The 24395-nt window shown below is 35.8% G+C and overlaps 3 protein-coding genes across 6 annotated transcripts in view; 2 read left to right on the plus strand and 1 right to left on the minus strand.

The window, feature by feature from the left end:
* Positions 1-2039, minus strand: part of LOC117409645 (multiple epidermal growth factor-like domains protein 10) — a 64728-nt gene extending 62689 nt beyond the window's left edge. Inside the window, exon 1 of the mRNA XM_058992406.1 lies at positions 1682-2039. The gene's annotated coding sequence lies outside the window, so the exon portion shown is untranslated. The remainder of the gene's footprint in view (positions 1-1681) is intronic.
* Positions 2040-7765: 5726 nt separating this feature from the next.
* On the plus strand, positions 7766-10918 carry LOC117409647 (glutaredoxin-like protein C5orf63 homolog). Of its 3 annotated transcripts, none has more exons than XM_034015959.3 (4): positions 7766-7837; positions 9020-9134; positions 9499-9555; positions 10572-10918. In XM_034015959.3, the coding sequence occupies exons 2-4, from the start codon at positions 9027-9029 to the stop codon at positions 10752-10754; spliced, it is 348 nt and encodes a 115-aa protein (XP_033871850.3). In that variant the 5' UTR covers positions 7766-7837; positions 9020-9026; the 3' UTR covers positions 10755-10918. The 3 variants fall into 3 exon arrangements, with proteins under 3 accessions (XP_033871850.3, XP_058848405.1, XP_058848400.1); XM_058992422.1 differs by having other exon boundaries at positions 7800-7866; XM_058992417.1 differs by lacking the exon at positions 7766-7837 and adding an exon at positions 7881-8118.
* Positions 10919-12607: 1689 nt separating this feature from the next.
* Positions 12608-24395, plus strand: part of LOC117408389 (E3 ubiquitin-protein ligase MARCHF3) — a 45535-nt gene continuing 33747 nt past the window's right edge. Inside the window, exons 1-2 of one of the 2 annotated variants that reach the window (XM_058992413.1) lie at positions 12608-12882; positions 21049-21151. The gene's annotated coding sequence lies outside the window, so the exon portion shown is untranslated. The remainder of the gene's footprint in view (positions 12883-21048; positions 21152-24395) is intronic. The other variant, XM_034903651.2, reaches the window with a different exon arrangement.

A 24395-nucleotide genomic window follows, 5' to 3' on the forward strand; every position in this document is an offset into this window, starting at 1 on the left:
TAATTATAATAAGAAATAATATTGCTTGTGTTGCCCACAGCTGGGTGGTTTGCCACTCCCAAATGTAAACAGGAACAAATTAGTGCAATCATTTTCAGAGGTCCAGAGATTGTAGCTACCAGAGGTATGTCATTATTCTGATTTTGGGAGCTCAGTTACACAGTACAAAAAAAAAAACATGTCATTGTTTTTGGGTATCTCATATTATTTTGTTGTTTTTTTACACTTAACTCTTGTTGTCCCCATTTCAAATAACAGACACCAATATTTTTCAATATTCTTAACTGTGCTACAGAAACCATCATGCCGATGGCCACAAACATGTCTGTGAAACCATGTGTCAAAATAACAGCACAACATCTGTGGAGCCCAAGTATTATCATAAGAGGCTCTTAATGGGAAACAGGTCAGAAACCCAAACAGGTGGACAACCCTACAAAAATCACCCTCGAGATAAAAAAAAAAAAAAAAAAAAAAAAAAAAAGGTAACCACTATTCCCAGTCCACCCTTTTACCTTAGTAAAAGCATAGGAAAGTTTCCTTTTGTTTGGTTTATGTTTCACCTGCTTACAGCTACCACATTAAAGAATGGCCAACACAGTCTTTTGACTGAGCAGTGATTGAAGTCAACCATGAGTAATGGTTCCTTTGTGCGCGTGTCACATGAACTGCAGTAATACAAAGACTGTGACTTCAGGCTAAGACTGAGACGTATACTTTCGCACAAACAACCATACTACGTAATGCGGTCAGTTTGGCAAACATTCTATTATTAAAATTGTTAATGCCTGTGGCATTTATTAACTTGGCTCATGTTAATGATGCTGTGAGTTATTATTATTTATTTTTTTTTAAAAACATACAGCAATTTAGAAAGTCACAGAGATATAAATATACAGACTGGCATTTAAACCGCAAAAGAACAACGATAATTTAAATGCAGAAGAACAACTGTGTAAATGCCAGTGCCAATGATGAAAAATTTAAACAAGCCACAACAAAGTACTGTCAAGCGTTTTGGAATATCCTTCATCTACATAGAAAGATATATACAATTTCTAGGATATGGTATGTTTGTCTTTACTCACTCACTGAAGCAATAGTATTCTTTTTTGTTGACAAGTCTTGCATTACAATACAGTAGCCTACTTCACCTTATATGTATTTCGCAGATTAAATTGGAAACTTGTGCAGCGTCCATTGCCTTCTGCTGTACTTTCACTTGCAACTTCACTGTATTACTAATCAGTATCCATCTATTACGGCATTGCATTAATTCAAATATTGAGATATTGCAGTAATAATAATAAAAACAGAATATATAAACGTCTGTCTTAAAAAAGAGTCCAACAACAGATACTGTGAACTGACAATAATAATGCAGAAAAACAAACATAATGCATTGTAATGCGATATTTTAATGCAGAACGAAATTCACTTCACTGCCAATACCATAACAAAAAGATATATTCAAACATGCAAAAGTAAATAAAAGTTACCAGGAGCTTTGAAATGCAATTGATTATTTCACTTTTCCACCTGAACAACAGATAGGTTAAACGTCGATAGCTTCCTATGAGTGCAGTTGTTATTGCTGTAATGAAACGGGTTAAATAACTCCGATTCAAATTCTATGCAAGTATTTACAGATATATGAATTGGTAGAAACAACAAACTTTACCTTGTTTATAAAACTGTTGGTGTCCACAGTGCGTTCATGAATCCCGTTCCCGAATTCTCTTTAGAATCCAATTCTTTGGAACCTGGTCAGTTAGAAAGAAAAACTCCCCGCAGTAAAGTTCTAAGACCATCCATTCATGTTATATCCTGTAAATTTGGATTATTTAGAGTACAAACAAAAAGCCCTTAAAATATATACATTGAAAAACAGTCAGAATGGCACTGTGATGCTCGCCTACTGTTGATGGTTCGAGATGACTCCAGTATGAAAACATCACAACAGTTCAGGATGGTGAAAATGAACTTGCCTCCGCGCACCAGTCCAACTCTCCTTGTGATCTCATCACTTCAGTAACCAATAAGGGACTGAGGACGCTTCAAACTAAACGCAAATCTTTAAACACACTGGGACACACAGAAAACACAAAACAACCTGTTTTGTAATTTACAGCGGAACACTGGTCGCTGTGTTTGGGTGTTTTGTTGTTCTACACAGTAATATGCATAGGCTACGGGATTTTTTTTTTTTTTTTTTTTTAATCAGAAAATGTTTAACTGAGGAAACTGGGCGATAAACGAGTCAACGATTTTTTTTTTTCATTTTTACACGGACAAATGAAACATTTAATCCAATTTTGGGGATAAAAAAAGTATCAAGCTTTACACATTATGTCTCAATAAAACTTTAGTAAATATTGGGAACCGTATTTACTTGAATAAAAAACAAACAAAAAAACGGTAATATAGCTAACATTTCATTTGACGCTTAAATAAGTACTAGCATATCAATGTACGTACTTATTTAAATAAAATGTTATGCAAACGCAACACCATTTAAATAAAAACTAAACATGCTCTCAGTCATTCAAAGTGTTTGCAGCTACTCTGCATAAAGCACAAGTGTATTTCATTTTAAAGCATGTTCTTCAAAAACAATGGCCAGGTTTTATTTGGAGCAGCGATTTTTTTTAAGATACAGTTTTGAAATGGCGGAGTGTAAGCTTTAATCAAATATGAAATATACAGTAAACATATACATCCATATTTATGTAATACAAAAAACTGCTCGTGTGCTGCAGGTAAAACTTTAAAATCACTTTTTTTTTTTTTTTAAATCATATTATTGTGCGCGAAGTGCACAGCAAATTCATGTCTGTGAATCTGTCTCCATCTAGCGGTCATACACTTCACTATACTCCTTTTCACAACCTCAGCACCTTGGATAGGTCTTATCCTTAGAAGTCACCGCTCTCTTTCTCAGCGTTGTGGCAGGTTCAAAAGTAGATGACCTCATTAGCACACCTGTCAACTCTTATTTGACGGAACTCTCCGGTTTTTTGGACATTTCTCCCGGGACAGATTTTCTCCTGTATTATAACGTTGCAATACCACGTTGTTGTGTGTTTTTATAACTACTTTTTTTATGACGGACTAAATTAATTTAAAGGTTTTTTTTTTCTTGTTATAAAGTAGGTGCCATAGCTAGGCCTTTGATGAAGGGGTCAACGTGCAGCACTAAACTCACTCTTTAGGTTTGTTGTGTGTTAGAAGTAGGCCTACTAACGCCAACTCTGTGTTTTGCTGTCATTAAAAACCAAATATAGTTGCCTGCTTAAAGAGTATTGTTGGCTGCTGCCAAATCAGCCACCTGCAACTACAGTAATAAAAACCACAGGGGCCTAGCAAGAATTTGATTGTGGAGCATGTCATGGTTGTTTTCCTGTTTGATATTTTACCCTTTTAAAAGCAATTAGGAGCAGCGTATCAGTCTGTCGTTCAGTAATAAAGTGGAATAGTTGTATGCCTTTGTCTTATGTTGGTATTCACTTCAATTCAGGCCACTAAGATTTTAGTTTACAAAATTCCCTTATTTTGAAAATTTGCTGTAGTTTCTAGATGGGAAGCATTACTTAAAACCAGTGTAATACAGATAATACAAAGACTTGGTGAACTAATTATGTAAAAAATGTATGCACTGCCAAGTAAAAATACTGAGCAAAATACTACATTTAGAAACATTATGCAGTCTATTTTAATAATATAATCAGAGATGTTTATATACTTGCACTGTGCTTATTAATAACATACATGTACTTTTCTTTAACAGACATTCCACTGTTTTTTTATTATTATTATTTTCTTTACCAGTGTTAACAATGGGGTCCAGTAAACAGCTGCAGAATGAATATCCTCCTCTCGTTTGTAACCTTTCTTATGTTTTTATTTTGATGCTACTTACGATTTTTCAGGTTAAGCAAAACACTATACAACAAGATCTCTGTATTCAAATTAAGGCAGAGCTTCGCATAGCAAAAGACTGCTTTCATTATAATTTTAAAAAAATGCAATGTTCACTCAAGGTATAAGATCTCTCCTCAAGAAACTCTTCAATTGGAATACCTTTGGACAATATGGTTATATCATCATGATCAGTATTAAAAACATTATTAAAGCTATTTCAGCCACCTCCTCATATTATTTTGTTATTTATATGAGCTTATCATTTATTTTTCTTTGTGAAGCTTTCTTCTTTCTTCTAGTTCAGAATGTCTTCCATTCAGGATTCTACTTTCAGCAGCTCAGCAGATTTCTGTGGTTATATCGGAAAGAAATAAGCAGAACAACTGGGTACAATTCTTGAATGTTAGGGTGGATAAGAAACCTTCATTCTCAGAATATAGCTCTTCGCTTCTGCACCTTGTCCAGAGCCTTTTTTACAGTTCCATTGTTACCTCCTGTTTTGAAAGAAAAAACGTTCTAATAGAACAAGGATGTTAGTAACATACATTCCTGCCATAGCTGTAACTACAATACTAAACAGTGTCTTGAAATAGATCCTCATGACTTGCAGCATCTAGCATCATGGTCCATCATACAGTATATCGCCAGATTGGGATTCTCTTAGTCACTTTTGCTAAAGAATGTCATAACCAAGTTTTATCACAATGGTACATTGTTCTAAAGTGTGACATACGGACCGCCGTCCCCACTAGTTAAAAAGTGTTACATGCGGATACGCCAAGACAGACAGTAACCCGAAGAATAACAATGATATTATTAAAACTGTTATTATACTCAAAATGAAGTCAACACTTAAAACTGTCCTGGTGACAGGATGTTTGTTCTAGTTTCTTTCCGTGAGTCATGACTACTCTACAACAGATATGAGAGTCTACTCACCAACAGCCTCGTGAAGTGCAAATCCTTTGAGAGAAGAATCCTGCAATCTCTTCAAGAATGATACATAACCATTCAGGCCAAAAAATAAATACAAAATCGCACTACCAAAGTAAAATATCTAGACTTGTTGTACATAAGTATCGTTTTAATAGAGGTAAATAATTTCATTAATTTAGTTTTTTTTTTTTTTAAATAGCATTAGTTTTTAATTAAAGTTTATAACAGTACATTTATTAGTGTCAGTTGAGCAGCAATTATATTGTTTAAATTGTATATTGTTTAACATCTTTTAAGGTAATGGGGATAATTTTTGCATTCAGTAATATACAGGATGATTAGAAAGTAAGTTTACCACATCAATGATTGGTTTGTTGATGTGGTAAACTTACTTTCTAATCACCCTGTATATATAAATAGCATGCAATTGTGTAAGCAGCTGGATTTTTGTTTTCATTACAAGCTCTAAAAACAATCAATGCTAAGATATTCCTACGGACCAACTCTATGAAAAACTAATCTACAGAGGCATTTTGATTTCTATGGTTCTTGTGTTCAGTTGTGTATCACTGGTGTTACGCACATAGTAAAATTAATGTATCTGTTAATCTGTTGTTGTTAATTCTGTTTTGGAAAGATGTCGCTCCTTACATTTCAAACGCATAATGCAATAACATAGGACCATAAATTGCTAAATTAAGGTATATTAAGGACATATTATTTAAGGATATATTATACCCAAACATATTACATAAATACAAATTCTGATACTTGCTGACGAAAGTGACATAAAGATTTAGAAACGTATACTGTATCTCTTTATACTGTATGCTTGTTTATCATGAGAGACAATTGCATTACAAACATTATCCACTTACTTCATGTCCTTGTCCTTCTAATTGAAACTTTCAAAAAATGTTCCGCAAGGCAGGGATTCCCTTTACAGATATAAGGCTGTGCAAATAAAATGGAAGTGTGAAATATATGGGCCTAAGACTTAAGTGCATTCAGATGCAATGTTTACAAATATCCTGTGGGTGGCAGCCTAGTTCACTTAAAAGTTGTCATGCAGCAAATACAGTATGTTTTTGGAATTCTCCAATAACGAATAAATAAATTGCAAGTGAGTTCAACAAAGCACATGAGGATGTATTGTGTTCAACAATGCAGAATGTGACTTACATGAAAAATGCATTATTTGACTGTACTGCTTTAAACGTCTGTTAAAGCCATTCCTGCATTTGCTTTCCTTTCCTTTTTAGTGCCACTTTGTTACTTCCATATAAACGTAATTTGATAGAGTACATAGAAGATCTGCACTTCCCGAACATTATACGACTCTCATTAAAGTAAAACATGTTTTAAAATTATTCTGAGGATGGGAATACAAATAATAATAATACAATGAAAAGTGGTTCATTCAGGTAGAGATCGCTAGCTTTGTCACTCTTCATTTCTATGGTTCAATATTTTGTCTGTGTGGGATATCTCAACAGATTATTAAATGTTTGACCCTCGGTTGAAAGAACCTTAACCTTAAGAACCTCTTGAAGACACCTTTACCCTGTGGTTCTTTTAGGCACCTAAATGTTCTTCTAAGAGAGTAATATGTCTACTTAAGGCTATACAATAAATGCTATTGATTTCCTGACCTAACCATGTCTTGCTGTTATAATTAGGTACATATTCAGAAACCCTTGAGAAAAGATTGTAACAAGCTCATTGTAATGACCAGGTGTTGAAGTGCATTAGTATTCTTGTCTCAACATTGTTAAATTGAGACTTTATTACCAGGTCGTGTTCATTAAATCTGTCAGGTAGAGCTTTATACATCTGCCAGATAATCCCCAAGAGGAAACAACAGTAAAATGAAAAGAGAAAAACTATAAAAAAATACATATATATATTATTTTTCTCTGTGACAGTAATATTTTTTTTCATTTTCAAACTTGTACATGGAATAACATTATTATTTATCAGCAGTTTATCAAAATAAACTATAGTTAGCTGCAGTATAACTACACTGTAACTGCAGAGTGAGAGCACAGTTGTGGCGTGGCTAGCTATATTGTACTCTGTTGTTTGTATCGCTTGGTTTTTACTGTGCAGTCCCACTGCTCTGGGGCCCATTTCATTAAAGCTCTGTGACTTCCACGTACTTGCGATGTGCTTGCGAGGACTGATCTCCCCAGAGTTCACACATAGATCACATGACAGAATGCTTTGTCTAAAAATTCAGCAATGTGGCTAAATAATCCAGGTTAATCCAATGCTACAGAAAGCCCAATTATTGTAACCTGTGCCAGCACTAACAAGTCTTTTTGTATGTGTTTTTATCTGTACCAGAAAAGCTGAGTCTTCCCTTTTAAAGAGCATGAAGTCCTGAATGTATCTGCCTCACCATCGACCATCCTGTCATAGTAATGTTAAGGATATTCTTTCAACATAACATTAAAGTGACTGTTCGTTAAATAAATGTTTATTGGAACCTACCACACCGTGGTATACATTTAAGATTATGTTCGTGGTTTTTCTAACATCCAAATGCATTATGGAATTTAATCTTTTTGTCTAAAGTAATGTTTAAAATTGAATGCAAATGTACAATGCGTAATTCAACAAAATGCAGAACAGAACATGTTATGATAAAATTGAACCTTTCAGTTCATTATTTTTTTTATTACATATGTCAATTTTTACAACAAGCAGAGCATCATTGGTATGATTTTATAGATCCACTGCCATGCACAACAGCCCGTAATATTTATGTTACACGATCCCAGACTGTCCCCAGTTTGAGAACCCTGCTTTTAGTGCTGTACACGTGAGTCCTAAAGGCAAGTAGTATTTTGTGATTGACAGCAATTGAATAGTCTGTAAACCAATGAAGAACAGACAGAGCTATACGTTCGACCAATTGAGTTCGTTGAATTTGTGGATTGATCTTCCGTCATTTCACCGGTCTTCCTGGGACGGTCATGTAAGAATTTCTAGATCCTGTTCGTGAATGTGCGGAGAGGTTTAACTTGTTTATCAGTGTGCTTTAACATTTCAGTGTCTTACATACTGTATGTGTTTTTGAAAAAACAAAATGTATAGACTATTAGTCTGCAGTGCAGATCTCAGAAAGTGAAAAATAAAATCAGTGTAAAATTACAGGAGATTATTTTAAAGACCGAAAGACGTAGTTAAATTATTAAAAAATATACAGTATGTGCGATCTAACTAATGCGTGGTTATGGTCAGTCTACGCAAACCGGGGTATTGTTTACATTTATTGATAAACATGATATAATTTTCTATGCAGTCGTCTGCAACAACGGAGACTAACCCCAGTGCAACCGGCCAATGGTGCTAATAAATGAGCAAGATGCTGTATATACGTATGCTCTGTAGTTAACCCGTTCACAGCTAAAGTTCATAATGTATGTTTCTTGTTTGGCCCTGAACAGCTCTTGCAGGACAAACATGGAGTACCTGTAGGGATATTTTATTGGTTACCCGTGAAATTCAGTTTATAAGGCCTTTACTCTCATCCCTGCAAAAATATATTTGATGTTTTAGGTACAAGTCAATTGAGATAAGAACAAAAAACCTCAACATCACTTCGCAAATGGGTTTATGTGTTCCCTACAACCAGTGTGAATTGTTTAAATAGAGGTCCAAAATACTACATTTACTAAGTGTTTCAGTGTACTTGCTTATAATCATGTCATTGCACACGTTCAGGACACATACACTCTCAGGAACCTTTAGCTTCTGAAACTTGAACTGGCAGCCCACTCACAGTGCTGTTTCAATTGGTAGGACAGGTTATTGGTTACGCTCTGCACAGCTGAAGTCTATATTAAACCTGTACTGTAGGTGTTTTATTGAGGGGATATACTGAGTCCCTTGTTAACACTGCTAAATACAATTTAAAATACAGAGTGGTTTGCAAGTGTAATGGTTTCTGTATTCGATATACTGTTAAGATAATTAAAATAGACCCCAAACCTTAAATTTAAATCTTAATTTAAATCTGAAAGCTTAGTTGCTGTATGATGCCAACCTTCACACCATATTAATTGCACTAGAACCAAGTAAATGTGCTCTTAATTAGTGTCAAAGCATTTACTATAAAATAAAGCAAATAAAATGTTCTGTGTGCATTTCTTTACAGAATCACAATGTATAGGCTTATGCTGAATACCCTTGGACAGGTAAAAAGCAGCGCTTTGTGGCTCCGAAGACTGTCAACAGCAAAGCATTTACCTGTCTTAACCTTGTTCACCAAGGTAATGTAAGCATTGAAGAGCATTCTGTTTTGCAGGAAAGATGTACAATGTTTCTTACTGTTGATCTGAATTTTAAAACTGAAGTCACTCATTTATATCGATATTTAAAAATATTTTGAAAGAATTGTATTTTTTTTAAAAGAGAAACACTGTACTGTAGAATGGCAATAAAGAAAGATCTCTTTGTTAATAATGGCCAGTACTGTATCTATGAAACAAAAAACTTTATTTAAATGTACAATAAATCTTAATACAACAATTGCTTCTACAGAGTCAAGAGAAATGGGTTCGTAATACTGTTTTGATTTAAAATGTTACTGGAAGTATTGTATTTATGTATTTAATCTCTTAATCTTTCTTTCAGTATCCTTGTCCGCTTTGTGATGAAGCAAAGGAGGTTCTTGAGCCATATAAACACAGGGTATGTATTGATTACACACATTCACAAAATGTTGCTAATAATACTAATAGTCACTTAGAGTGTAAAATCACGAAGAAGATGAAAAAGGCCTGTATTGACATGCTAACTGGCTGTGACATCTGCTGTGTGTCAGTCATAGCAGCGGTTATATAATGAGTCCTAATCACACAGTGTTACAATCTGGGATTACATTTTATTTGTGTTGTGTTACCAATAATTTGATCATAGTAGCTGTAGAAAATCTCACCCTCTCGAGACAAACCAAACAACAACCCATGGGTGAACTTCACAATTTCATCTTAAAAACAGAGCAATTCAGCCCATTCTGTCCTTCAGAATTATGACTGCCAGATGAAGGAGTGCAGTTAAGTGTAGAACAATTGAAATGTCCACAATGAATATAAAAACACCCAAATGGTGACTGAAGTTACCAATTAAAGGTGTGCTTTAGATTCAATGAGATCTACTCAATTGACCTAACCTGTAGTACATCTAAATACTGCTGCCATTTAAAATTATTCAAAAATGAACATTCCAGAGATATTTTTTTTTCATATTCTTTCAGATTTAAAAAGGTTAGACGCACTGTTGGATGTTTGATTTTCATAACCTTGGGCCTTTGCTAATGGTTTAAACAGTGCTGTTACTGTGATCCGCAGCAGTTCAGATCAATTAGATTTACCCCAGTGAGTCTTCTAGAAGAGTAGGTTTCAGGTTACTTAAATGCCATTATTATTTATGACTTTCCTGTCCTTATTAATTTAAAGTTTATAAAATACTTGGTGGAATAGTTCCTTATTTTAAACTAGGCATAGAGAGTAGAGCAAGAACGCAAGTTCAAAACAGAAGATAAGAATCGCTTTTTGGCCCAATTTACTGCTTTGGTGTTCATTGTGTGTTAGCAGGAGACAAGCTCTTGTTATTCTCAACATTTCTTATGATCATAGTAGGTTACTTTGACACTGAATAGTGCTACAGACAATAAATACTTTTTTTGTTTTGTTTTGTACTTCAAGTTTGTCTTGCAAGAAGTGGACATCACTCTGCCAGAGAACACAGTGTGGTATGAAAGATACAAGTATGACATCCCAGTCTTTCATTTAAATGGACAGTTTCTGATGATGCATAAAGTTCAAACGCACACCCTTATGAAGAAGCTTGAAAGTATAGAAGAAAAGGAAAGACCAAATCAACTGTGACAAAATCCTGGAAATGTCAGGAAACCCTTTTGTTAAATATTATGTTGAAAGTGGTAACGTGATTGTAGCTAACAAAATCATTTTACACATTTTTCAGCTGTGCACATCTATTCTCTATACAGGTCTCAATGTGTAGTTATGAAATAAATCTATGTTTTAGCAAACATGTTAGATCAACTTTCATTTTTAAATGATATCTGTTACTACTCTAGTTAAAGAAATATTGGATGCAGGCCTTGCTTTTATGATAATTTCACCTGGAGAATGAAACTGTGCCCACCTCTTCTCAGCCTTCTTTTCTGTGAGTAACTAATTGACTGCTTCCCCTAATGACTGTTACTGGCTTTGCAGCTGGTAACATTCTTTGACCTACAATAGAAGACACTGCTGAGATCACATGACCTAGGATGCATGACAAGTTTTCTGTAAGGGAATGTAAGCAAACAAATAACTTTCTTTTACCTAGTATAGTACCAGATTTGTTTTTGTTTTTGTTGTTTCCCAGTTGAGTGTTTTATATTATTATTAGTTTATTTAGCAGACGCCTTTATCCAAGGCAACTTACAGAGACTATGCATCAGCTGCAGGGTCAACGTCTCACCCAAAGACGGAGCACAAGGAGGTTAAGTGACTTGCTCAAGGTCACAGTGTGTGAGCCTGAATTTGAACCAGGGACCTCCTGGTTACAAGGACTTTTCTTTAACCACTGGACCACACAGCCTCATATTAAGATATTAAAGCAAAAAGAGCAGTGATGTGTTGTAATGTAAAGGCCCCCATTTTTCTATACGGAACAGTTTGCTCCTTTTGGCATATCGTTGTTTTTTTTTGTTTGTTTGTTTTTTTAATTTATATGGTCGGTAAGAGCAGTATCTTCCTGAATGAGTTCTTCTATTTGTTTGAAACAAATTATAGAATCATATCAGCTTCAATCACAATGCCATCTAACCACTGAAGACACAAAAACAGAAGTTACGTCTCTGCCATGCTGAAGGTAGTCAAGGCTCCCTCTAGTGGATATCCTGGGGCGTGTTTTTAACATGTTCTAAAAGCTTCAAAAACTACTACATAATGTAAGGTGATCATATGGCTCTGTGTTCAGCGGGACAGTTTGGGATAGTTCAGGCTTTTCAACTCACAACCCAATGCATTCTGGTCAGCGTAGTCCTGCTTCTCTTAAAGGTAAGAATGGTACCTGAGACAGGTAAAATGTACCAGAATTCATTGGGTTGCAAGCTGAAAAGCCTGAACTATCATGTTGTTGATATATTGACATATCCTAATGTAGTGAAGGGCAGATGATCTCATTTCAGTCCACATCAGAACACAATTTAATAAAATGGTTGCTAAGCACCTTCACAGACCTCAAAACAAGAAGAACAAAGACAAGCCAAGGACTAGAGAGAAAGTGATTCATCTGTCAGGCTTGAGGGATGCTCAGTACAATGGGGAATACCTGCTTTGTGGAAAGACCTTCAGTTTCCATTTCTGACCATTCATCAGATTTCATGAACACGAAAAAAACTGTGCACAAGTGATACACATTTTATGAATGAATGAATAAATAAATAATTATTATTTATAAAAAATAACTTGCATGTAATACTGTAGTAACGCAATACTGACAATACGTACAATTTACATTTCATAGGACATATTGTAGCCAACCAGCATGGTGTTATGTGAAGACACACTCTTACCACAGGAGGCAGTGTATCACAATTTGCCGTTAATCGCAGGATATTTTGTTCACCAGCGGGGATTAAGTGGCTCGCATTTACTGTAATACAGTAAGTAGATGATTATCCATGATCATCCACTAGGAGGTACAATAAGACCAGGCTCAAATTTAGACCCGCCCCACACTGTTTGCTCACTGGTGGTGATCCTGCTTCCCCGCATCGAGTCGATTGGGTCCTGCGTGATGTCATTCACTTCAACAGCTGGGGGCCTGTCTGACTCAGTTACACTGGCAGCTAGCTTAGTGAATTGAGGAGTTTGAAGAAGCGCTGAATCCGAGTTACAGCAGTCATTGAGAACATTTGTTACTTCAAGAGTCTGATTATTTCTAGTCATCTCAAGAAATAGTTATTTTGGCACATGCTTTGAGCAAAGGGGGACTGAAAAGGTAAGCAATCATAATAATGGCTTTATTCCAACAGTTGAAATTGACATACATCTGTAAGAATACAACTTTTATTCAGTAGCGTTATAGATAAATGATGTAATTTTTAAAAGCTTCGATACAGTGAATAATAACAACTGGATTGAGTGCTGTCAGCATCGGGTTTGCACTGTACTGTTCGAACATCAGCGAAAATGCATGTGCCTGTGTGAATGCCTGCTCCGTTCAATTGAAGTGGAACTCCGTTTTACAAACCTTGGGCAGGGGAGTTATTTAAACTGAAGTGGAAGGTTAATAAAATAGAGGATTTTCCATTAGTACAAATACAATTGACTGTTGTTGTGTTCTTCGTTCTGCATTGAACGTACAGTAACATGCTTATTTCCATGTAACAACCCATTTAAAGTTGAATGTAAGCGTTTATAATTTAAACGACGAATTATGCATAATGTATTTATATATCCATTAACCATATGTACCAAATATTAATTCAAAAACATGTTATACGTGGTTATGTCGTTTTGGTACCCAGTGTAACATGATTATATATATATATATATATATATATATATATATATATATATATATATATATATATATATATATATATATATATATATCATTGCATTAATAAATAATTCAAATTTGTAGAAGTGTGATTTAATTAAAACATTTATTTTGGACTGTGTTCAGGCTGGAGACTTGTTCATAATAATGTTAATGTGAACGTCAATGTTTTGAATTAGAAGTTCCATCACATAATCGTTTTGTGAGGAGTTATTACTTTTCAGTGGTAAATCTTTTACTCATTATTCTGGGAGTCTACTCAGCCCAAAATTCTTGGGGGGGGAAAAGTCTTTAAGAGCAGTGTTAAAATCCAAGATCAGAACAGGAAGTTTGGTGAATACTACTACAGTAGGATACATGATATAAATTTGCTCAATAGTAGTACAGTAGGATGCATGATATAAGTTTGCTCAATAGTAGTACAGTAGGATGCATGATATAAGTTTGGTCAATAGTACTACAGTAGGATACATGATATAAGTTTGCTCAATAGTAGTACAGTAGGATGCATGATATAAGTTTGGTCAATAGTACTACAGTAGGATGCATGATATAAGTTTGCTCAATAGTAGTACAGTAGGATGCATGATATAAGTTTGGTCATTAGTACTGCAGTAGGATACATGATATAAGTTTGCTCAATAGTAGTACAGTAGGATGCATGATATAAGTTTGGTCAATAGTACTGCAGTTGGATACATGATATAAGTTTGCTCAATAGTAGTACAGTAGGATGCATGATATAAGTTTGGTCATTAGTACTGCAGTAGGATGCATGATATAAGTTTGCTCAATAGTAGTACAGTCGGATGCATGATATAAGTTTGGTCATTAGTACTGCAGTTGGATGCATGATATAAGTTTGGTCATTAGTACTGCAGTAGGATACATGATATAAGTTTGCTCAATAGTAGTACAGTAGGATACATGATATTCTTGTACTTGTACTATTTTATTTGTAGTTATTCCCATCGGGTACACATTGGACGTAAATAGATTTGATTTATGTCAGAAGTATCGGGTGGTTAAAAAACAGTTAACAGTGAAATGTGGGAGGTAGTACGGATGTAGCTACATGCCAAGTTTCATTAGGTCTTTGGTGCACAATTTTTACTTGCATTATTCATGAACTGATCAAGCAACCTGTGAACCTCTCTTGAGGAAAGACGATGTTAGAATATTTAAAGATGGTACATTTTCATGAAACGTGAAGGACAATGGCACTATTTGAGCACCATTGTCTAGCAGACACAGTCAACCACAGTAATTGTGTGGTGTGATTTGAGCTAATGTCCACTGGGGGTTAAGCTGTGGCCACCAAACTCATCTCACCTTGAGTGACCTAAACCAGGTGAAAAGAATGAGTGGCTTGCTAATTATCCCACTTCACCACCTAGATCCCCTATCGTGGTATTTTGGCAACATCATTTTGGATCAGCTCAGTTTTAAGTTTTGAGTGAACACATTGTTGAATCAGTATAATTATCGCTCCATGTCTGTACAAGTTCTACTTGCTTTTCAGATTAATTTAGCGGTATTCTGTTTGGGCTCAAGGGGATGTCCCATTTACAGGGCATTTCTTCTGTAAAAAAAAAGTGCAACAAAGAATCTTTCATCATGCACCTACTTGTTAAAAATAGCATTTTGTGGCTAATCATGTCTTCCTGTTTTTTTATAACATCTAGACATTAAGACACAAAGTAGTGCATTTGTACACAATTCAAAATAACTTGCATTACTCATCTATATGTCAAGATTAGGGGAATCTACTGCAGTTTCTAATGCCTTTTGTGCAAACTTTGTGGCGAACAATATAATCAAATAGGCATGTTCCTCTTTACATTTTGAATGTGCAAGAGATGTGGGACACACTTGCAACCCCTGTCAATTTTAATTACACCCCACCCACTCGCCCGGCACCTAATAAATTGGCACGCAATGTTTCAAGAAATGCCACTCCTCATGTGAAATGGCAGATGTCTGCAGCCTTTTACTGTGTCCCACCCACCCATTGAATAATGACCCAGGTTATTCCCTAGATAGAAGATTCACGTGCACAGTCCAAAAAACATTTTCTAACCAAATAATCCTGAATCCCACCGTGCACTACAGTGTTAATGTCAAATTCTGTTTTTTATAATAAGGGTTACTATTATTTTGACAGCATATTCTGCTATATTTTTTTAACTGGGTCACTTTTGTGTCTTATAATTTCCAATGAGAGGTGAATCATACTGTTGTATTATTTGCCGGTTTCATATTAGACTACTATGTACTGAGCAGTGACATCCAATGCATCCAGACCTTTTCAGATATTGGAATTTATTTTCACTGTTGATTTGTGTCATGCATTTTAAGCCAACTGTCTTACCAATCAGCTTTTGTCTTGTCTTGATCTGCTTAGCCAGAGCACCACTATTAAATCTTGTGAAACATTAAGAATCAAACCATAAATTGCACATAAATGTGCATAACTAAAAGCAAAGGCACTTAAATTACTATAACATCCTTTTTCATAGTAGGCCAATAAAAAATCCCTTTTTCTGGCTTCCAACCCTGACAATGTATTCCTAAATGCTTAGTAAGAGCAATCGCAGCAAACAATATTTCACAGGGTAATAGTCATTTGAAATGGATGTGGTGTTGATGGAATAAGAGTGCTCTGTGTGCCACACAAACCGATTTAAAGAGACAGAAAATAGATACACAAAAATACGAATTATTGGCATGATAAGGCAAATTACATTGGCATTTCTTTGATAAAAAAAAGTTCAAAGCTAGTGCATGGGGCCACATGAGTTACTTTATCAAAATCTTCACATGGTGTACACAGTAGCAATTTGCCTATTTTATATATTTCAAGCCGATAGTCTGTCAGACTAGCTCTGATAGAACTAAAATCTCACTGCTTAAATATCAAAGCTTACTACTTTCAGATCTAAAGATTCAACATATAATTCCCATTTATGGCAATGGGTTTCCACCTCTGTGGTACAATCCCCCCTTCCCCCCCCCCCCCCCCCCCCCCCAAAAAAAAAAAAAAAAAAACACAACCTCAGATGGAATCAGGTCATACTCAGACAGAAAATGTACTGTTTAATGTACTGGTATTGTGTTGCTGCTGTAGTGAAAAGAGGATGTAACTGATGGTGCTTGCGGGCAGACTGTGCTGTGCACGTGCTTTTGAGCACTGTGCACTTTTGTATTTAAAGATATATTTGAAAGCATCTCTGAAAACCAGAAATTTACATAATAGTCTGTTTGACTTGGATTTGTTTTCAGCTACTCAACAGAATTAATCATAAGTTGCAGATCTGTCGTTTGAGGTCAACAGTCACTGTCTAATTTTAACTCCGAGCTCCACAGGTACTGTAGTGCGGTATTGGGGAGGTGGGTGGGATGGGAAAGATGAGGCAAGCTAAAAACAGACAGGATGAGGCAACACTAGATTTAGGGGTTAATAATAGACTGTAAGATACCACAAAATCCATGACTAATCTGAAAAGGCGTGAGTCTAGTATTTCAGTGAAGTTTGCAAGACTTACCCACTCAAATATGCAGTTTCTCATGATTTAACTTTTTTTTCAGAAAATGATTATTACCTCTTTTTTTACCACGTGGTTTAAATATCAAATTTATAGGAGCTACTTGTACACAGATAGGAGGTCTTGTGTGCCTGTAAATGAAGCTGCAAGTAAACCATTCAGAATTCTGTAGAATGAATAAAAACTATTGAAGACAGTGGTAGACAGAACACAGATAGTTATATTTGAATATAAACTTAAACATAATTCAGTAGTTCGGGACAAACACCAATCACAAAATGTTTTAGTACAAATATTTATTGTAGAAAATGCGGAGTATGCGATTTAACAGAAAAGTATGCTGTATATACACATTCATTTGGCATCAAACCTAACTTGGTTTGAGGGTTCGCTGCCTGGCCAACTGGACGAGGCTGAGACCCCCATTTGATAAAACATAAAAACTGTTATTAAGAAAGGTGGAGATGGGGAGGTGGTGGGTTACGATGAAATCAAAACGCAACTGAGAGATAAGTGAAGAGGGTATTTATAGTGCTAACAATTCAAATTAGCTAATGTGTAAATTGAATGATTCAATTTGGTGATGCGGAGATTGGTGTCTGACCCTCCTCCCGAACTTTAATTATAAATTTCATTTATGGGATTCTGACTGCATAAACATTTAGGGTAGGTTGGGGCATGAAGTATGTCCTGTAGTGTTTCAGTTACAAATAAAGTGAGATCAAACCTGTTTCGCTATACAAAATGCTGTTGGAATGTTAGTGGTCTTAAGAAAAGCATATAGTTGTAAAACGTTGCTAAGGAGTAAATTATAGAAAATAGGATGCAAGCAGCGTATTTAAAATAAAAAATAGTGCATACTATTTTGTAAATAGCATTTCTTTTAAATAGTTGACACTTTCTACTTGTTTTGGTATACACAAAAAAAATATTTTTTCCATTATAACTAACTGAAAATGTCAGTACTGCATTTGATTAAAAACAGAAAAAAACTATTTCTATTAAACAATAGGTATTTTGTAAATAGTAAAATAATGTCATGCCTATCCTTGTACAATTGTGTTTTTTTTTGTTTTTTTGTTGCTTGTTTTATACTGATAAAATGTACCTTTGCATTCCCTTCAGATGAGAGCTCATAGTGTTACATGGAAGCATGGCATAAATACTATACACAAGTACTATTACAGTAACTGTTGCACCGTTGCACGACCTGTCCCTAAGCGCAGTGTCAGAATTCCAACGTTTGAAAACTACGACCAGAAAGTACAACACTGGTCACAATAAAATATTCTTTAACATCAGACAAGACACACCTGTTTCCACTCAGGCAATGTGCCTGGAGGTACGCATTGTGAGCATCGGTAGCAGGTCACTCGAATCTTTTGGCCAGTCAGTGTATTTAAAACAGACACACACAATACTTGCTTCCATTGCTGTGTGGGTGGGAAATGACATAAGAAAGGCTTCTAAAGAGGCAGAAGTCTTTCAGTTGCCGTTAGTTTGTGTCTTTAATGGACACTACGAAGCTGGAATGCATTGAAGTTAACATGACTGAGGCACATCCAGCTCAAACAGAGCAGGTCTTCAGTTTCTTCAGTGTATCAACAGCCGCATCTTTATGAATCACTAACCAGCTGCTTTAGAGCTGAAGAGGCCACTTTGGTTTTAAAAGGTACAATGCCCAACATTACCATGTGTTTAATGGCACAAGTATGCTGAAGTGCAAGTGTTTACTCACTAAATGAGATTAAAAAAGAAAGGTTTGAAGACGCTAGTGCTGATGCAAATTATTACTTTATTCCTGTAAAACCTCAAGTTAATGAAGTGGGTGCGTTTACCTTGTCTGCAGTTTAATTAGTGAATCAATGTAGTTTTATGCTCGGATGCAGACAGACATGTCAGCACAGGAACACTTTTAGACTTTATGCAGTTGCACTTTTTAAAAGATACAGTAACATTATTGCTTTTGAAATGCAGTTACAAAACAAAATCCCAAGCAGCAGCAGCAGCCTTCATTCAGACTGTCTAATCCATACTATTTAAGTTTGATAATGGTAGTAATGTTGCTCTTGTACTTAACGCAGATTTTCTTAGTAGGTACTAAACATTTTTGTGTTGCAGCTCATCCAGCTCAGTTTTATAAGGAATGCACATAGCTTTGATTAAATCAGATGGAATGACACCTTTTTCAGTTCAGCATTTTTCTTTTCTTTTGTGCTGTTCCAAAGGGAACTCAGTTGGAGCCAGGCAACTAGATGGGTTATAGAAAGAGCCATTGTTTTTTTGTTTCAGGAGAAAGGTGGTTTCTTAAGATTGCAGTGGTCTGCCCTGGTGATCTGCATTTCTTAAATGGCAGGCTGGTTTTACATCAATTTGGAAAATAGTCATTGACATGAAAACAGCAATGTTCCCATTGTTGAAACGGGGAGCTTCAAAACCTTGCCATGTCAGTTCTGCAGTACAACTAGTAATTCATTTGTATATGTATTAAACATATAACATAATGTTTACACTGTCAGGCTGCACACTTTGTCTAAAAAAGATATGCTTTTCAATAGGCATTGAACGGTTTAAATATTCTTGCTTTTCCTGGATACAGTGACACATGGATATGCAGTAGATACTAGATGGTAATGCCATGTCAGTTTTGATTAAAAGTTGTTTCGTGGCAACTTGCCTCCCACTGTCAAGGTTATTCCCTTGTCTGCTTTTGCCTTTGTTAATAATGCAAACAGCTACCTGTTCATTGAATGTCTAATAAGAAATGAATGTCTTTCAGATCTGGCTCAGCCACTAGCTTGCTGTGTGAAATGCAGAAAGACTTCATTTAAACCACATGATTATTATATGGCACTCTTCCCAGTCATTAACCTTTTGGACATAGTGACCATAAAGTCTAGAGCAGTTGTGCATGTTTCTTGGTACCGCTTGGCTGAATGAAATTGGTTGTACCCCATTGGAAACAAGATCCTACAACTCATTAGGGTGATACTACGTACATATTCCCAAAACATTTGAATGCAATTATAACAGGTCTTCATCTGCTGGTATTACAACAGTACAGTGCAGCTCAATAGGGATTCAATTGAGGATTCATCTCTTTATATTGATGTCCAAATAATATTCTCAATAATCACCAACCGTATTCACTTAATTTGCATGTCGATTGCACAACAATTGATTCAAGCTTTCTGCGCTGCTGTGTTAACCCTTACTTGAGAAATGTTATGGACTGCTTTTTGTTACACATGTTGGCTGAAGGTGCCCAAGCTTTGGCGGATGTATTTAAATTGCCGATTGTCTTCATTCACAGAACTGTGGAAAAGTGCTAAAAACAGTCTCGTTGTGATTGTCCCCTCAGCCCCTTCCCGCTTATCATCAGGGTTAAATGTATACGGTAAATAAAAAGTGTGAAAGATGTAGATAGGCATTACAAAGCACTGTGGTTAACTGTTTTTAAAGCAGTTACACTTCTTGGCAACCACATCCTCAGGGTGGTTCTGCCACCTTGCTAAGAACGGTTGGTTCTGACCGTTTTTTAAACACATGGTGCAGCAGTATCAACATTGATAGCGCATTGGTAACACTACCACGCCAGCGTGAGGTTACATGTGTGACCTGACCTGCAAATAAAGCTGTGCCTTAGTCCTTTTAACTCTATGGGCATTATACATGTAAACAAACACATTATCAAACAGGCCCACTGTCATTTCAAAAGGCTTTATCAGAAGTAGGATGCAAATTGTTTATGTCTGAATATACTCATCAAGCTAAATTGTGCTGGTTTGTAAGGACACTACCAAGTCACTGAAATAATAGAATGGAAGGTTAACTTATATCCAGAGTACCAGTGCATTTCTAATGCAGTGTGGTTCTTTGGTATTTGTTCAGCATTTTACAGACGTTTATTGTAGGACCCCTTCTGCCAACATTTTAAATATACTAAGTTTTGTCATGCAGGGAGTCAATAGACTAAAAGAGTATGCAGTGAAAGCCGCCTCCAAATTACAGCCCTCTATAGTAGAGCTTTCTGAAAACCTTGCTGTATTGTTTCTAGGGGTATGAAGAGAAGACCTATACACTGCATTGCTAAGGCTGCTACATGGGACGCCCTACTTGAGTAATGCATGTAGTTTTCTAAAGAAGGAACATAGGAGCAGGTGGGCATGGAAACAAATAATTAATGTTCTTCCTGCCTAGTCATTTTCAAGGAAAGCAGAACAGCAATGTCATGTGCACCCCAGGAAGTCCTGTGCCATAACAATGTCAGAGTTTAGAGCTTTTCAGCCAGCACATAATAGTCCTGAAACTCGGGACAGTGTGGGACAGCAAAACATCCTAATCATTCAGGGACAGTCCTGGGAAATCCTGGGGTATTTGGCTATCATATCACCAGAACAGAACTGATGGCTTTGTAATATGAATGGGGGTGAGTTTGGAGCTAGGGGGGATTCAAGCATGCAGATTGTATTATACTGTACATGGGTTGAAAATCATTCAGTTTAATTTTTCAAAAGGTAAATCTGTCTAACTTATACCATATATTTCAGCAAAATGGGGATGCATTTCCAGATTGCAGTGCTCTTTTGAACTTGTTTGCAGCCCAGTAGTGGGTGATTCAAAATATTAATCGGAGAGCTGTGGAATATGGGCATTAAAAATGATATTGACTGATTTCAAGGGAATTATTCAAGCAATGCAAAACATCCCTCAAGTCTGATCTGATTAAAATACATGGCAGCTGGAGCCAAGCGACAAGCTGGTCCTGGATTTGGATGGAAAGTATTCCCCTGTGCCCGATTGAGCTCTTGGACCAGTGCCCAGTGCCCAGTGGGTATTCAAACTGATGGATGGACACGCACAAACTGTGATGACTGGCTTTGTTTTTGATACCGAGTAGGCATTCACTTTTGTCACAAGAAGAATACCTTAACAAAACTAAGCTAAAGCCATTGAGGGTAGATTTCAAAATACAAGGTAATCAGCATAAACCCCAGGCATTTAACCACAGAGTACAACAAGCAGTCATACATAAAAGGTATAGAACATGGAAATGTCAGTCTTCTTTTTAAAGCTATTTGAAATGCCGCTGAAAGGAAATGTAGAATATCAAGCAGTGTGTAATTTAAACTCTCCATCAAAAGTATAAGAAATGTGTGCTTAAGCTGAATGAGTTTTAATGAATGGTTTGCTGTGCTTTAATATATATATATATATATATATATATATATATATATATATATATATATATATATATATATATATATATATATATATATAAATTAAGAATGTATTTATATTCAATATTTTAGCTAGCAGCGCCATGAAAGGGCATATTGTAAATCATATGGGTAAAAAACAAGGTTTCTTCAAATGTTAAACATATTTGTAGACAGTTATAGAAAAGGTTATAGAGATGGAGAATAGCACACCCTACTGAGGTTCATACTGTATAGAAAAATAGGTAACTCGGAACGGCCACCAATCAACTAGACACACTGAGCTATTTGCTCCAAAATTAAATACAAAAAGCAGCAATTACAATTCTGAAATAAACAACTTCAGACGACTCACAAGCCGGAAAATGAAATGTTCAGTTTTTTATTTCTGGTTTGGTTTTTGTGTTGCATATACCGTACAATGATAGATGTTTTTGTGAACCCCCAAAAACTAAAATGTGGAAAACCAGCAACATATAGAGAGGTTTTATGTCTGTGCCATGTCACACCTACAATTTTACATTCATCTTGAGAAATATTTTTGTTGGGATGAAAGTTATAAATATAGATGTACTGTATAGGGGGGCATCTGGTGGTTGTAGATCATGGTGCTTGGCTTATTCATTACCAATACAGTGGCTATAATTTGTAGTGAGGATGTATGTCTCTGACACATACCATTTACATAATGTCGTTTTCTGTGATTTTTCTATCATTTGTGTACAGTGAGATTTCTGTGCAGTTCAGTCACTCATCTTGATCACTGTTTCCTTCTCTTCAGGCTGTATGTTTTCAGGCTGCCTTTGGGGTTTCAAGCATCATCAGATTCCTCGCATACTGTATCGTTACAGAAGATTGTAAAGCTGCTGGAACAGTTGCTTGGTATTCCGCCTAAAGATCATGACAGCTGATTCTCATGAGCCAGCCCTGCCACCAAAGATTATCATTTACCATTTACTTTCTCCTCACTGAAGTCTCCGCTACGTGTTTAAATGGGCACACTTTCACAGAACATTCCATGGTCTCTGGAAACGAAACATTAAATCAATAATTGCTTTTTGCTGCGTTATATAATGCAGCTCATTAAAATCTATATTGCAAGTACTTGTGGTGTGCAGAGAGCTGGAGATTGTGGTTGTCACTGGGTGGGGCTGCTTCTATTATTAACTGTCAGTGGCCTCTTTTCCCACAGTTTCTTTGCCGCTGGGAGTGCTGGGGAGGAATACAGTCCTAATTCTCAGTAGAGTTGCAGAAGATAGTACATAGTTCCAAGGTCTTTTGTCAAAAGAACAGTAATTATTTTTATGGTTTATAATTATGAAAGATACTCCCAGTTGTAGTTTCTCATGGTTCTCATTACTTGCTATTGGCTGGTGACTGGCTTTGTTTTTAGGGTTTTATTCTCCTACAATTTCCCTAAAGTTTCTATTGGCCAGGTCCCGTGTCTTTAGCAGTGCAGTATGATTATATCTATTGTATTTATTATCCTAATTACTGGTCACTAATTTCTTTAACAGATAAACTAACAGATACGTGTTTTCATTTCATGTAATTTCCTATCAATTTTATTATGTCCCTTCTAGAATGTTAGCCTGGTAAATGTATTGTACCATACCTCTATTGGCTTTACAATGCTTACCTTTACTTCACTATGCTTTATTAGGTTTTGCGATGCTTTCACTATTGTACACAGTTTCAGAACGCATTTGTGATGTAACTTGGCCCACGTACAGAACTAAGATATAAGAGGCTGAAACTCATGAACATTGTACAGCTAAACTCCCACTCTATTCCCAAAAATTCCCAAACAGTCTGAACATACTGTTTTCAAAGGATCCATGAGATGATTCAGAATGTATATTCCAGTTACTGCATGTGGTCTGTAGTTGATTCCTATTTACTGAACAGAGTAAAACACCATTTAACAAGAACTGTACATTATTGCAATTCAGGGTCTCTTAAACATTATAGTCAAGTTGTTAGTTTCTAAAAAAAAAAAAAAAAAATGAAATTGCCATATATTAGATTTCCTTCAATTGTTTGTTTAGTTTTGTAACATTTCTCTTCAGTAAATTTGTGACGCTTTGGATTAAAAGGCTTTGTTTTCTCCACAGTTTGTTTACTGTAGCCTGGGTGGTTCCTCAGTATATTTTACTACATTATCACAATTGCTTTTAATAATTAA

The sequence above is a fragment of the Acipenser ruthenus genome, chromosome 2 (assembly GCF_902713425.1).
Source record: "Acipenser ruthenus chromosome 2, fAciRut3.2 maternal haplotype, whole genome shotgun sequence".
In the NCBI taxonomy this organism is placed as follows: domain Eukaryota; kingdom Metazoa; phylum Chordata; class Actinopteri; order Acipenseriformes; family Acipenseridae; genus Acipenser; species Acipenser ruthenus.